Raw genomic sequence first — 13,267 nt, forward strand, 5'->3', positions numbered from 1 at the left:
CTATGTTAAGACGATTAAGGTTTTTTATAAATGAGAACACATTGAAATATTTACCATACTTAAATACATAATTCCAAACAAGACCATTAAATTTCATCCTCTTGTGACAACCAGTAGCATGCTTGCAAAATTACTGTGGCAATGCGTATATAAGCAGGGCAAAAAAGGAAAAACACCACCCTAGGACTCTATTCACAACTTTAAAAACTTGGAATGCAGGAAAAATACGGATTTACTTTAATTAACTCAATTTCAGCACTGACTTTGGAAAAATGAGAGCTTACAAATACTACCTGAGACGATTAAGTGATCACTAATTAGGCTGCATTTTGTCATTCCAACTGAACAACATAATCAAAGTAACTGGCTGTATGACCTGAAATCTACTGATTGGTTCACTAAGCTGGCCACTGTTCCCTGAAAAATGATCAAGAAAATTCTGTTTAGGAATCTAAAGAACCTGGATTAGAACCCCAATTCTGCCACTGCTTAAGCCACATGACTCAAAGAAGTTCCTTAACCTCTTTGAGAATGTTTCTTTATTTGCTAAAATCCACTTTGCAAGGGCTGTGTATCTCCAAAATACTGTATGTAAAGTAATTGGCATGTGGTGGTTGTTCAGCAAATGAAAGCAATCATTTCTATTTGAACTGAAAAATTCAGTTTACTATCTGGCTGGCAGTGCACTAAAAAACCTAACTGCCCTAAATTCTTTTAACGCAGTTTAAATCCAGTCAACTCCTCTAAGGTAGTATATAAAAACCCACACCCTTTTCTTTTAGATTTTTACTAACACCAAAGCAAAAATTCATTTTAAAATTTATCAACCACGTTGTTCTTTTTCTCTTGGAACTCCTTTCCCTTGGAAGTAACAACAACAACAACAACAAAAAACAAAAGAATAGGCTTTTGTGTCCACAAAATACTACATTTGGATTACAAGAATATTGACTACTTCAAAATACTTTGATGGTAATTAGAAAACAGAGTTCATCAACAGCATGGAAATGTTAATATTAAGCTCTCAACCCAAACTATCATCACAGAAATAACTACAGTATTGTTTGCACAACGTAAAACAAATAACTGCCTCTTTTAGGTAAGTGCTTGGAATAATACCGCAACTTTTGACGAAAAACTAGTAGGCACATTTAAAGCCAATTGAAGAATTTCAGTGTCGGCTTTAAAGTGCCAAGAGTTGTGTTCTTTGAAGTCTCGGTCTTCCCTTCTTCCAACCTTTTCCTTTTAAAACACGCAAACCGCGCATTATACGCTCCAGGGAGTGGAAAGAGCCAACGTACATCACATACAGATTTCGACCAAAACCCAGTGGTCTCTAATACGGTCGTCCTGCACTAAAAGCATGTGCAAACTAGTCCCAGGAGTGTCACTTCCCACCCATCTACACCTCTTCTAGGTACGCGTTTCCTACCGGAGTGGAATTTGGGACTAACAGGCTCCAGCACTACCAGCCTGGTAAAAAGTCTGGGCCCCGAGCACCAACTTCGACGAGATCGCTCCCCCGCCTGCAGGTGTTGGGCGCGCGGCCCCGGGAGAACCTAGGTAGAGGGGCCCCCGTTTTCTCCAGCGGACTTCAGGAGAGTTCAAACAAACGGGGGGGTTGGGGGGGGCGGTGTGCGAGAAGGAGCGAGGTTCCTCCCCCACCCCCGCGCCCCTGCCTCCATACACGTGCACACTTTTTGTTGCACCCGCTGCCCTTAGAGAGTCTCAGATTCAAACGTTCCAACTACCTATTATCGGAGTTCCCCTCCCTAAAGGAATATCAAATTGGGCGGGAGTTCCCGCGAACTCTGACCCCGCGCCTCCGCGAAGACAGGACCAGGAGGGAGGACGGGGGGGGGGGAGGGTCGGCGCCGCTCGCTCTCTAGAGAGAGAGAGAGAGAGAGAGAGAGAGAAGCCGCTGAACGCCGTTTCCTGCCCTAACACGCTCCCCCGGGGCGGTACCCCCAAACCGTACTCTCCAGAATCCTCCCGCCGCCAGTCACCTCAGGGCTTCCCTCCGGCCTCCCCCCAGGGACTTCCTCCTCGCGGCCCGACTAGGCCCCAGGACCCGGCGGCGCGCGCGGCCCGGCCTGCAGGCCCCACCAGGCAGGCGGGCGGCGAGGTACCGCTCCGGCCCATTCCCGCCGCCATTTTCCGGCGACCGTCGCTGCCGCGTAGGGGGGACGATCCCGGAGGAGGAGACTGCGCAGGGGCGCACCGGTCTCTCCGCCGCAGGGCAGGGGGGAGCGTCCGCCGGCGCGGAAGATCATCAGGATCCTCGAAGCCTCCCTCGCTGGCCACGGCCGACCCGAGTTTAGGCCCCTTACCGGGCCTTCTCGAGGAGCCCCTCGCCTCACCGCAGATCCCCGCGCTTCTACTTACGCGGAAGAATCCCGCGTCCATCTTGCTGCCTCGCTCGGAGATCGCTCCCTATCCCAAGATACACCGCGCCGCCGCGACGGAGGGCGGGACCGGCAGGGAAAGCCGAGCGCCGGGACGCAGCGCGCGCCGCTCCACCCGCCCCTCCAGCCGACACGAGGCCGCGCCTGCTCAGTGCGCCGAGCCCCCCGCCACGCGTGCGCACGCGCGCCCGGGGGAGGGGCCGCCGCCGTCTCCGAGGCTCCCCAGCAGCCAGTCCGGGAGGAGAGTCTCGCGATCGCAGCCAATGAAGACAAGAGAGGGAGCCGTCGGGTCGCCCCGCCCTGCGAATCCTTTTGTGGCGCTGGATCCGCCTTGTTCGCTCAGCGTGACTTGACCCATCCTTCGACCCGTAGTGGAGGAGGCCTCCCGCCCTGGGGGGAGGGGTGTGTGTGTGTGTGTGTGTGTGTGTGTGTGTGTGTGTGTGCGCGCGCGTTCCAGGGAGCGATGGAAGAGGAAGGCTGTTACCTCAGAGTGACGCGGGCGACGCGGCCCGCGCGCTGGAGCGAGGCCTGCCGGCCTGTCGTGTCACCGTGGAAGTTGTGGTTGTGTCGCTTTCACGCGTTTACCAGCGACTAAGATCGACTCTAAAGCAGTCGAGCTGTGTGGTAACGGGTGAAGAGCCGGTTCTCGCTCGCCCCCGCCGCCGTCTTCACGCGGCTCGCCCGTTTGGGCGGGAAGCGGGCGGGAGAGCCCGGCACCCGCCGGCGCGGGCCCCTCTGGCCGGGTCTCCTCAAGTTCCCTCCCGGACGCGCACGCACGGCCGCTCCCTCCCCCTTCCCTGCTCCGCGGCGGCGGCGGCGGCGCTGGCCGCTCCGGGCTGTGGGTGCCTCGAAGGCCGCTTCCGTGCTGACGACGGCTGGGGCCTCCGGCTCAGGCGCGTGTCCCCGTCCCTGAGCCCGTCCCGGCAGCTTCCTGCCTGACATTTCCGCTTGGATACGCCTCACGGACGGCTCGTGGCCCGGGACTGAGCTCCCCACCCCCTCCCTCCCTCCCTCCCCACACACCCCGGAAAACCCACCCGCCCCTCGCTCCCCCCGGAGTCTCCTGCCTCCGTCCGCGGCCGCAGCTCTCCTTTGTTTAGGACGCGAGCCTCGGCGGTGTTCTCGACTTTTCTTTCGCCTTCAGCCCGCTTCCAGGCTCTCAGGAAACCCAGTCAGCTGCAGTCCTGGCTCAGGGCGCCGGCACCTTCTGCCTCGGTTTCTGCTTCTACCCTTGCCACTCGGCATCTCTTCTAAGTGGAGCAGAGTGACCCTTTTAGGAAACCTTAGACACGTCAGTCTGAAGCGCAGAACTTTCCCAAAGTCCCTCATTTTCCTCAGAACAGGCTGAAATCCTACCTGATGTCCCCCGATTTCTTCTTTGAATTCCTCCCTAGTACCCTGACATTGCTCACCTCTTGGACTTCCTAAGCTTGCTCTTGTCTCAAGACCCTGCATTGGTTGTAACTTCTGCCTAAAATGCTCTACCCCCAGATACCTACTTGGCAAATTTCAAGGTTTTGCTCAAGTATCACCTAGTCAAGGAGGTTATCCCCCCTGGAAACTGCTTACACACCCTCTATGCTCCCGATGCTTCTTAATGTACTTTTTTTCCCATAGCATTTACCACCTTATATTTCTTTACCTTTTTAAAATGTTTGTTTCTTATCCGTTCACCACACTAGAAGGTAAACTCCTTAAAGTCAGGGCATTTGTCTTTTTTGCTCATTGTCCCTAGCATCAAGAACCGTGTCAAGAGGGACACCTGGGTGGCCCAGCTGCCCAGCTGCCTGAGCATCTGCCTTTAGCCCTGGACGTGATCCCGGACTCCTGGGCATGGGCTCCCTGCATGGAGCCTGCTTCTCCCTCTGTGTCCCTGCCTCTCTCTTCTCTGTGTTTCTCATGAATAAATTTTAAAAATCTTAAAAAAAAAAAAAAAAAAACGTGCCAAGAGGCTCGATAAAATTTGTTAAATGAACAACAGCTTTGTAAGAGAATCAAAGATGGGAAGGTGACTGGCTTCCACAGAACAGACCAGATGGAATTATGAAATCACAATGTCCCACATCTCACTGACTATTCTCACTGGTTCTGATCATTGTGTTGTTTATCTTTTCTTTACTCTTTTTTGCTGCAAATCCCATAAATGTTGATTTTCCTTGCGGTTCTGCCATTGACCCTTTTTACTTCTCACTCAACAAAGATGACTTCTCTGTCCTCTCTTGGCTTCAATGACCATTTCATCTGCTAAATCAATTTATCTCATACATACTTTTGCCCCACCTATATATGCAACTTCTTATTACATTGAACTTGGGATGTCCTGTAAACACCTCACGCTCAACATGTCCCAAACTGAATTCATCTTCTTTTACTTGCCTCAACTTTGTTTTCCCATTCTCAGTGAATGAGTCTACCTTTCTCCCCATCATCATTCTCTTTTTCATACTCTACTGTAACTAGATCTTGCCTTTTCATTTCTGTTGCCTTCCTTCTAGCCCTATTGCCTCTTTTTAATTTGGATTACTCTCTGGGTCATCGCAGCAACAACCTAGTAACCATTTCCCCTCCCTTCAGGGTTGATGTCTCTACCCTATATTGAAAGTGATTTTCTTTTCTTTTCTTTTCTTTTCTTTTCTTTTCTTTTCTTTTCTTTTCTTTTCTTTTCTTTTCTTTTCTTTCTTTTCTTTTCTTTTTTCTTTTCTTTTCTTTTTTCTTTTCTTTTCTTTCTTCTTTTTTTAAGGTTTGATTTGTTTGAGCCAGAGAGCACAAGCAGGGGAAGAAGCAGAGGGAGAAAGAGAAGCAGACTCCCTGCTGAGCGTGGAATTGGACTTAGGGCTCCATCCCAGGACCCTAAGATCATGGCCTGAGCTGAAGTCAGACACTTAACTGATTGAGCCACTCAGGGTGCCCCTCAAGAGTGATTTTCTAAGATAATAATCTTAATCCTTTCACTCCCCAAACTAAACCTTTCCGTGGCTCCCCAATCCTCTAGATAAAGTCGAAGCTAGTTACTGTAGCTTATAAGACCCCTTATGATTCATTTACTGTTCCCTTTTTCAGACTCGTCACAAGGACCCCTCTCCATTTGCACATCCTTCCCTTCTAAGCTGCAGCTACAATGAACTACGGATACGGTCTAGTTATAAACAGGTGTCAAAAATCAGTTTCTTGTCTGTGTGTTGGTAAACCTAAAGTTACTAAGTGACTCAAATATCGCTTCCTCAAACAAGCCTTTTATGACCAGCCTTCCGAAAATAGCAGAACCCTCTCCCCATTCACTCTATCATACCTTGCTTTATTTTTTTCTTCATAGTGCCTAATAGTAGTTGACATTGTTAACTATTTTGTTTACATGCCCCCAATTAAAAAAAAAATAAAGTTTATGAGTTTCTTATTCATTAGTGTCTAGAACAGTATCTAGCACATTCTTGGAGCTCAATAAATATTTGTTGAATGAATGTATGGATAAGACTCTGGATCAGTCACCAAAGGCCATTTCTACTAATGAGGAGTCTTTGAAGTAGTATAAACATTTATTCTATCAGGAAGCGTCCACATTGAAAACTCTGCCAAGGGAGATAAAACTCCCTACAGGGGAGAAGGATAAGCCTACTCCCTGCAGTGAAGTCCTTGGCAGTGAAGGTATTTGCAGATGCCATCTCCTGCTCACTTTGATGCTGTGGAGATCAAAATGGCTCTTAAAGCCAAGATGCCATCCCAGTGAGCCACTGATGGCTCTTTGCTAGGTCGGTCTTTAAGTCCCCAAATAAGCCCTGAGCCTCAAAAAGCTAAGGGGCAGCCAACCTTGTTGTCAATCTTCCGGGCACAGATGCAAAGATTCTCTATTTAATCAAATGCTTTCCTCCACTGTTTGTTGATTGCTGTGGATAATGGACCTGTTCTATCTGCTGCCACTACCCTTTGTCCTTTAGAGCCACGATGACTGAACATAACTGTCCCTTAGGCATGTGCACTTTTTGTAATTTTCTCACCTCTTTCAGCTTGTGTTTTCATCCACGCTTCCATCCCTGTCTTTTCTTTCTTTCAGCTCTGCTTTTGTGTTTCCTAGGTAAAATGGAATAACCATCTTCAAAAAATATCTCAAAATCCCAGCACAAATTTACCAGACAAGCTATGGACTAAAATAATCCCATAATCAAAATGAAAATGTATGATGGATAAAAGCTGATGCATTTTGCTTTGGAAGGTGTCTTTGAGCACATCAGGGAGCGTATTCATTATTTATTGCTGAATAACCCCCCAAATTTTTAGTAACTTGAAAGAATAAATGTTATCTATCATGCACTGTTTCTGTGGATCAGGAATCTGGAGTGGCTTCTTTGAATGGTTCTGGCTCAGGGTCTTTCAAGAAAATGTAGCCAGGATATTGGCCTATATTACAGTCAGTTGGGCCTGGAAGATGTGTTTCCAAGAAGTTCCACTCACATGGCTGTTGGCATGAGGCTTCAGGTCTTTGCCACATTGACCCCTCCTTTGGCTGTTTGGATATCTTCATGGCATGGCAGCTGGCTCCCCTCAGAGCAAATGATCCAAAAGAGAGCAAGACATAAGCCATGGTGTCTTTTATGACCTAACTTCAGAAGTCATACACCATAGTCTCCACATTATCCCTTTGATTACACAGGTTACCTATATTCAGTGATGGAGGGGACAGCACAAGGGTGTGAACCATTGGAGGCCATCTTGGAGGCTGGCTACCAGTGCAAGTGTTGGAAAGTTGAAAATGTAGGGGCACCTGGATGGCTCAGTCAGAAGAATATGCGACTCTTAATCTCCGGATTGTAAATTTGGGCCCCATGTTGGGTGTACAGATGACTTAAATTTAAAACAAAAAAGAAAAAATACATAAGCATAAGAGTTTGTATACTTTCAGATTTAGGAGGGACTATATATTCTTTCTCTCCCCTCAGAACCTTTGTGCATATTCTGTCCCTTTGATCTAGAACTACTGTTCTCTCCTTTCCAGGCTTTGCTTTGCCCTCCCCACCTTGTTTTTCTACTTTCAATCCTTTTAACTAACCAGCTCTGATTCTTCTTCTAGGATTTAGTTTAGGTGTTACCTCTTCCAGGAAGCATTTCTAGTGAGTGGAACTTAGTACTTACCATCTGAATATCTTTTAGGGGATTGCTCAGCCCCCAAACCCCTAGGCCCAGATCTTTGCAAACAGGTTCTTCATATTCTACTTATTAACATATTTTCTACTATATTCTAATCATGTACATGCTCATCTCCACTCCTGTGTACCCCCTCCTGCCCCAGCACACAAAAAACTCTTTGAAAGCAGGAACTGTCTCCTCTCTTCATTATCAGCACCCAAACCCGTTTGGCAAATGAGAAGTTCCAAGTATATGGGCAACAAACACACACTTTTGCCAAATGCACAATAGCTGCATGTTAAAAAACAATGTTCTGCCAAAGCTAAAGACTTCCATCATAGAATATACTTTTGGATACAAGAATAAACTTTTATCAAGAAAGTATGAAATTGGGATCCCTGGGTGGCGCAGCGGTTTGGCGCCTGCCTTTGGCCCGGGGCGCGATCCTGGAGACCCGGGATCGAATCCCACGTCGGGCTCCCGGTGCATGGAGCCTGCTTCTCCCTCTGCCTATGTCTCTGCTTCTCTCTCTCTCACTGTGTGCCTATCATAAATAAAAAAAAAAAAAAAAAAAAAAATTAAAAAAAAAAAAAAAAAAAAGAAAGTATGAAATTTGGGGGTACCTGAGTGGCTCAGTTGGTTGAGCATCTGCTTTCTACTCAGGTCATGGTCGCGGGGCCTTAGATCAAGCCTGTATCAGGTTCCCTGCTCAGTAAGGGGTCTGCTTCTCCCTCTCCCTCTGCTCCTCCTTACCACTCCCCACCATCCCAAGGCTTTTGTGTGTATGTGTGTGCGCATGCACTCTCTCTCAAATAGATGAATAAAATCTCTAAAAACAAAAAAGTATGAAATTTTAACAAGTTTAACTACAACTTTATTATTAAAAATTTTGGTAGTCGGGGTACCTGGGTGGCTCAGTCCGTTAAGCGGCTGCCTTCGGCTCAGGTCATAATCTCAGGGTCTTGGGATCTGAACCCTGTGTCTGGTTCCCTGTTTGGTGGAGACTGCTTCTGTCTCTCCCTCTGCCTCTCCCCACTGTTCCTGCTCTCTCTCTCTCAAATAAATAAATAAATAATCTTTTAAAAAATTTAGTAGTCAAATTTTTAGTAGTCAAATTAAGTCTGGCATTATACTGCAGGAATAATAGCTTCTTGGTACTACAGTGTTCCTGCATTCACTATACTGCACATTTTTAATACTAAATAGACATTTTATGATTCCTGAGTTTCTCATGGCCTTCTCCATATTTATTTTACTGTCACTAATCAGATTCACTATGAGGTTGACTATATGAAGGGCAGAAATCTCTTGGCAATAAAAGAAAATAAAAGCTTAGTTGAATTTACCATTAATATATCAAGCTGTCAAACGATAAGCAGATTTCTAGTTGTTGTTTTTTTTTGCATGCATAAATATCAAATATGTAAGACATAGAACAGCAGTCTGAGATTTTCTGAATCTCTCTTTCCCAGTCTAATAGCCAGATTCACTAGATGGCAGTCTATCCTCTCAGAGGGAAGCAAACAATGACAAAGACACTGTACTGTGGTTTGATTGGTGGGTTTTTTACTGAGCCCTGACCCGACTATGTGCACCTTGGGGTTCTTAGATGTAGTAAGGAATACCAGGGACGCTTAAGACAGTCCTCAGGGAGTTTATAATGTAGCCAGAAGATAAAAGCAACAGGCAAATGTCGCAACAGAAAAATATAGCTGCCTGCTTTGCTTTTTATCCTATAGAAAGTTCCCCCACAGATGTTACATTCAGGCATTGTGTTGGTATATTTTTACAAGAAAAGCTGGAAGAACAACACAAATGCCCATCAGATGGGGAACAAGGAACCGTAAATGGGAAAATTATCTTTTCCTGCTCTATGTTCTCTTGTGTTCAAGTGACAGTATCTTTTTAGGTAGGACCTCATAGTAATATTTACATCAGGGAATATACTATGTCAATCTTTGTGTTAGTGCTTTAAACACGTTAGAGAATTCAGTCCTCACAATAATACCTAGTAGGATGTTACAGACTGACTTATGTCCTCTCCTCTCCCGTTCACATGTGGAAGTCCTCACCCCCGGTTCATCATAATGTGACTGTATTTGGAGAGACAGAGTCTTTAGAAAGGTAATTAAGTTAAAGTGAGGTCATTAGTGGATCTTAATCCAATATGTCTGTGTCCTTATGAGAAGCTAGGAAGATCCAGATGCACACGCAGAAGGAAGACCATGTAAAGATGCAGGGAGAAGATGGCCATCTACAAGTCAAGGAGAGAGGCTTCAGGATAAACCCACCCTGCTAACACCTTGGTCTTGTACTTCTAGCCTCCAGAATTGTGGGAAAACAAATTTATGTCATTTAAATCACCCCATCCGTGGTAATCTATACAGAAGCCCTTAAAAATTAATATATAATTATTATCCCAATTTTAGAAATGACCAAATGAGGCCCAGAAGGAGAAGTACATTTCCTAAAACCACACAGCCAGCATACAGCAGAACTCACTTGTAGGGTTTGGTCTATCTGCGGAAGGTTGAAACCACAACATCATAAATGGCTTGACATTTGTGTACGTGTTAAGCAAATAGCTAGAGGAGGGAATGTAGACATACCTTATCCTATTGGCGAATGAGCAAATAAGCCTTCCTTAATCTGGTCAGCAAATGCCTCCCAGTCTGTGCCTAAACCCAGGTGAAAGAAAGGGAAAGCCAGAGGGGCTTGGGTGAGTTTTCTTCACCTCAGGCCCGGGACCATTCTGACAATAGTGGCCATAATAGTGATTAGTGATTGAAATCATTTTTTTTAATAAATTAATTTTTTATTGGTGTTCAGTTTACCAACATACAGAATAACACCCAGTGCTCATCCCGTCAAGTGTCCCCTTCAGTGCCTGTCACCCAATCACCCCCACCCCCCGCCCTCCTCCCCTTCCACCACCCCTAGTTCATTTCCCAGAGTTAGGAGTCTTCATGTTCTGTCTCCCTTTCTGATATTTCCCACACATTTCTTCTCCCTTCCCTTATATTCCCTTTCACTATTATTTATATTCCCCAAATGAATGAGAACATACACTGTTTGTCCTTCTCCGACTGACTTATTTCACTCAGCATAATACCCTCCAGTTCCATCCACGTTGAAGCAAATGGTGGGTATTTGGTTTCTAATGGCTGAGTAATATTCCATTGTATACATAAACCACATCTTCTTTATCCATTCATCTTTCGGTGGACAGCGAGGCTCCTTCCACAGTTTGGCTATTGTGGACATTGCTGCTAGAAACATCGGGGTGCAGGTGTCCCGGCGTTTCATTGCATCTGAATCTTTAGGGTAAATCCCCAACAGTGCAATTGCTGGGTCGTAGGACAGGTCTATTTTTAACTCTTTGAGGAACCTCCACACAGTTTTCCAGAGTGGCTGCACCAGTTCACATTCCCACCAACAGTGTAAGAGGGTTCCCTTTTCTCCGCATCCTCTCCAACATTTGTGGTTTCCTGCCTTGTTAATTTTCCCCATTCTCACTGGTGTGAGGTGGTATCTCATTGTGGTTTTGATTTGTATTTCCCTGATGGCAAGTGATGCGGAGCATTTTCTCATGTGCATGTTGGCCATGTCCATGTCTTCCTCTGTGAGATTTCTCTTCATGTCTTTTGCCCATTTCATGATTCGATTGTTTGTTTCTTTGGTGTTGAGTGTAATAAGTTCTTTATAGATTTTGGAAACTAGCCCTTTATCTGATACGTCATTTGCAAATATCTTCTCCCATTCTGTAGGTTGTCTTTTAGTTTTGTTGACTGTATCCTTTGCTGTGCAAAAGCTTCTTATCTTGATGAAGTCCCAATAGTTCATTTTTGCTTTTGTTTCTTTTGCCTTTGTGGATGTATCTTGCAAGAAGTTACTGTGGCCAAGTTCAAAAAGGGTGTTGCCTGTGTTCTCCTCTAGGATTTTGATGGAATCTTGTCTCACATTTAGATCTTTCATCCATTTTGAGTTTATCTTTGTGTATGGTGAAAGAGAGTGGTCTAGTTTCATTCTTCTGCATGTGGATGTCCAATTTTCCCAGCACCATTTATTGAAGAGACTGTCTTTCTTCCAGTGGATAGTCTTTCCTCCTTTGTCAAATATTAGTTGACCATAAAGTTCAGGGTCCACTTCTGGGTTCTCTATTCTATTCCATTGATCTATGTGTCTGTTTCTGTGCCAGTACCACACTGTCTTGATGACCACAGCTGATTGAAATCATTCTTGACTTCATTTAAAATGAATAACAACTCTTGTTACTCTAAATAACCTTTTTATTTATTTATTTATTTTTAGTTTTTTGTCTTTATCTTCCACACCCAAATTCCCTAGCTGGGCAAGGTCCTTATGACATTGTCTTGTAAAGCTAGAGACATTGTCTAGCTGACTAGAGACCAGATGGGAACCAGTCAGCAAATATAAATTTGGACCACACACCTTCCTTTTGGCCCCCATGGAATTACTGAGGTTTGTTGTCCAGTAGCCTATGAGCGATAGACAAAGATCTTTAGGCCAGTTATATGGTGTGTGAGTATATGAATTGTGATTTGTCACCAGCAGACCCTCATCCCAAGGAATTCTAAAGGAAGTTCCGTAGGCTGAAAGGAAATGATAGCATTTAGAAATTTAGATTTATAGGACAAAAAGAACACTGGGAATGGTGAATAAGTGATAAATATTTTAAAAGCCAACTTTTTGTTCTTAAATTCTTTAAATGTCATTTGACTTTCTTTTTTTTTTTTTTTTTTTTTAAGATTTACTTATTTATTCTAGAGAAAGAGAGAGCACAAGCAGGGGAAGGGGGCAGAGGGAGAAGCAGACTCTCCGATGAGCAGGGAGCCTGATGACAGCAACAATGTGGGGCTATCTCAGGACCCTGAGGTCATGACACCAGAGCCAAAATCAAGAGTCAAATGCTCAACCAACTGAGCCACCAGGTGCCCCATGTCAATCAACTTTAAACCAAAAACAAAAAAACAAAAAAACAAAAAGACAATGTAACTTGTGATCTTTTTAACATATATAGATGTAAAATATGTGCTAATCATGGCACAAAGGATGACAGTAGCAGTGTAAGTGGAACTGTACCCTTGTAGACACATCAATCTTCTCCAAACTGAATTTTTTTTTAATTCCAGTGTATATGTTAACATACAGTGTGAGTTTTTTAAAATTTTATTTATTTATTCATGAGAGACACAGAGAGAGAGGCAGAGACATAAGCAGAGGGAGAAGCAAGCTCCATGCAGGGAGCCTGATGTGGGACTTGATCTTGGGACTCTGGGATCACTCCCTAAGCCAAAGGCAGACACTCAACTGCTGAGCCACCCAGGTGTCCCAACATACAGTCTTATATTAGTTTCAGCTGTACTATATAGTCATTTGACATTTCTATACATTTCCCCTCATCATGGTAAGTGTTCTTCATCCCCTTCAGCTGTTTCACCCATTCCCCACCTGCCTCCCTTCTGGTAGCCACCAGTGTGTTCTCTATAGTTAGGAGTCTATTTTTCAGGGGGACCTGGGTGGCTCAGTTGGTCAAGCGTCTGACTTTTGATTTTGGCTAGGGTCATGATCTTGGGGTCCTGGGTTGGAGTCCTTAGCTCCGTGCTCAGCAGGGAGTTGGCTTGAGATTCTCTCTTCCTCGCCCTTTGCCCCTCCCCCAGACCCCCTCAAATAAATAAGATCTTTAAAAAGAGTCTGTTTTTCTGATTGTCTTTTTTCTTTGT

The 13,267-nt window shown here is 45.1% G+C and overlaps 1 protein-coding gene across 16 annotated transcripts in view; it reads right to left on the minus strand.

Annotated features, from left to right (window-relative positions):
- The window catches only part of SRRM1 (serine and arginine repetitive matrix 1), a 32,173-nt gene extending 28,789 nt beyond the window's left edge, over positions 1-3,384 (minus strand). For 10 of the 16 annotated variants that reach the window (XM_041766222.1, XM_041766216.1, XM_041766215.1 and 7 more), the window contains exon 1: positions 2,386-2,536. In XM_041766222.1, the coding sequence (XP_041622156.1) occupies positions 2,386-2,406 (21 nt within the window). In that variant the 5' untranslated portion in view covers positions 2,407-2,536. Of the gene's footprint in view, positions 1-1,978; positions 2,347-2,385; positions 2,537-2,889 lie in introns of those variants that run through there. The other 6 variants (XM_041766208.1, XM_041766206.1, XM_041766205.1 and 3 more) reach the window with 4 other exon arrangements.
- Positions 3,385-13,267: the final 9,883 nt, after the last annotated feature.

The sequence above is a fragment of the Vulpes lagopus genome, chromosome 8, assembly GCF_018345385.1.
Source record: "Vulpes lagopus strain Blue_001 chromosome 8, ASM1834538v1, whole genome shotgun sequence".
Lineage (NCBI taxonomy): Eukaryota > Metazoa > Chordata > Mammalia > Carnivora > Canidae > Vulpes > Vulpes lagopus.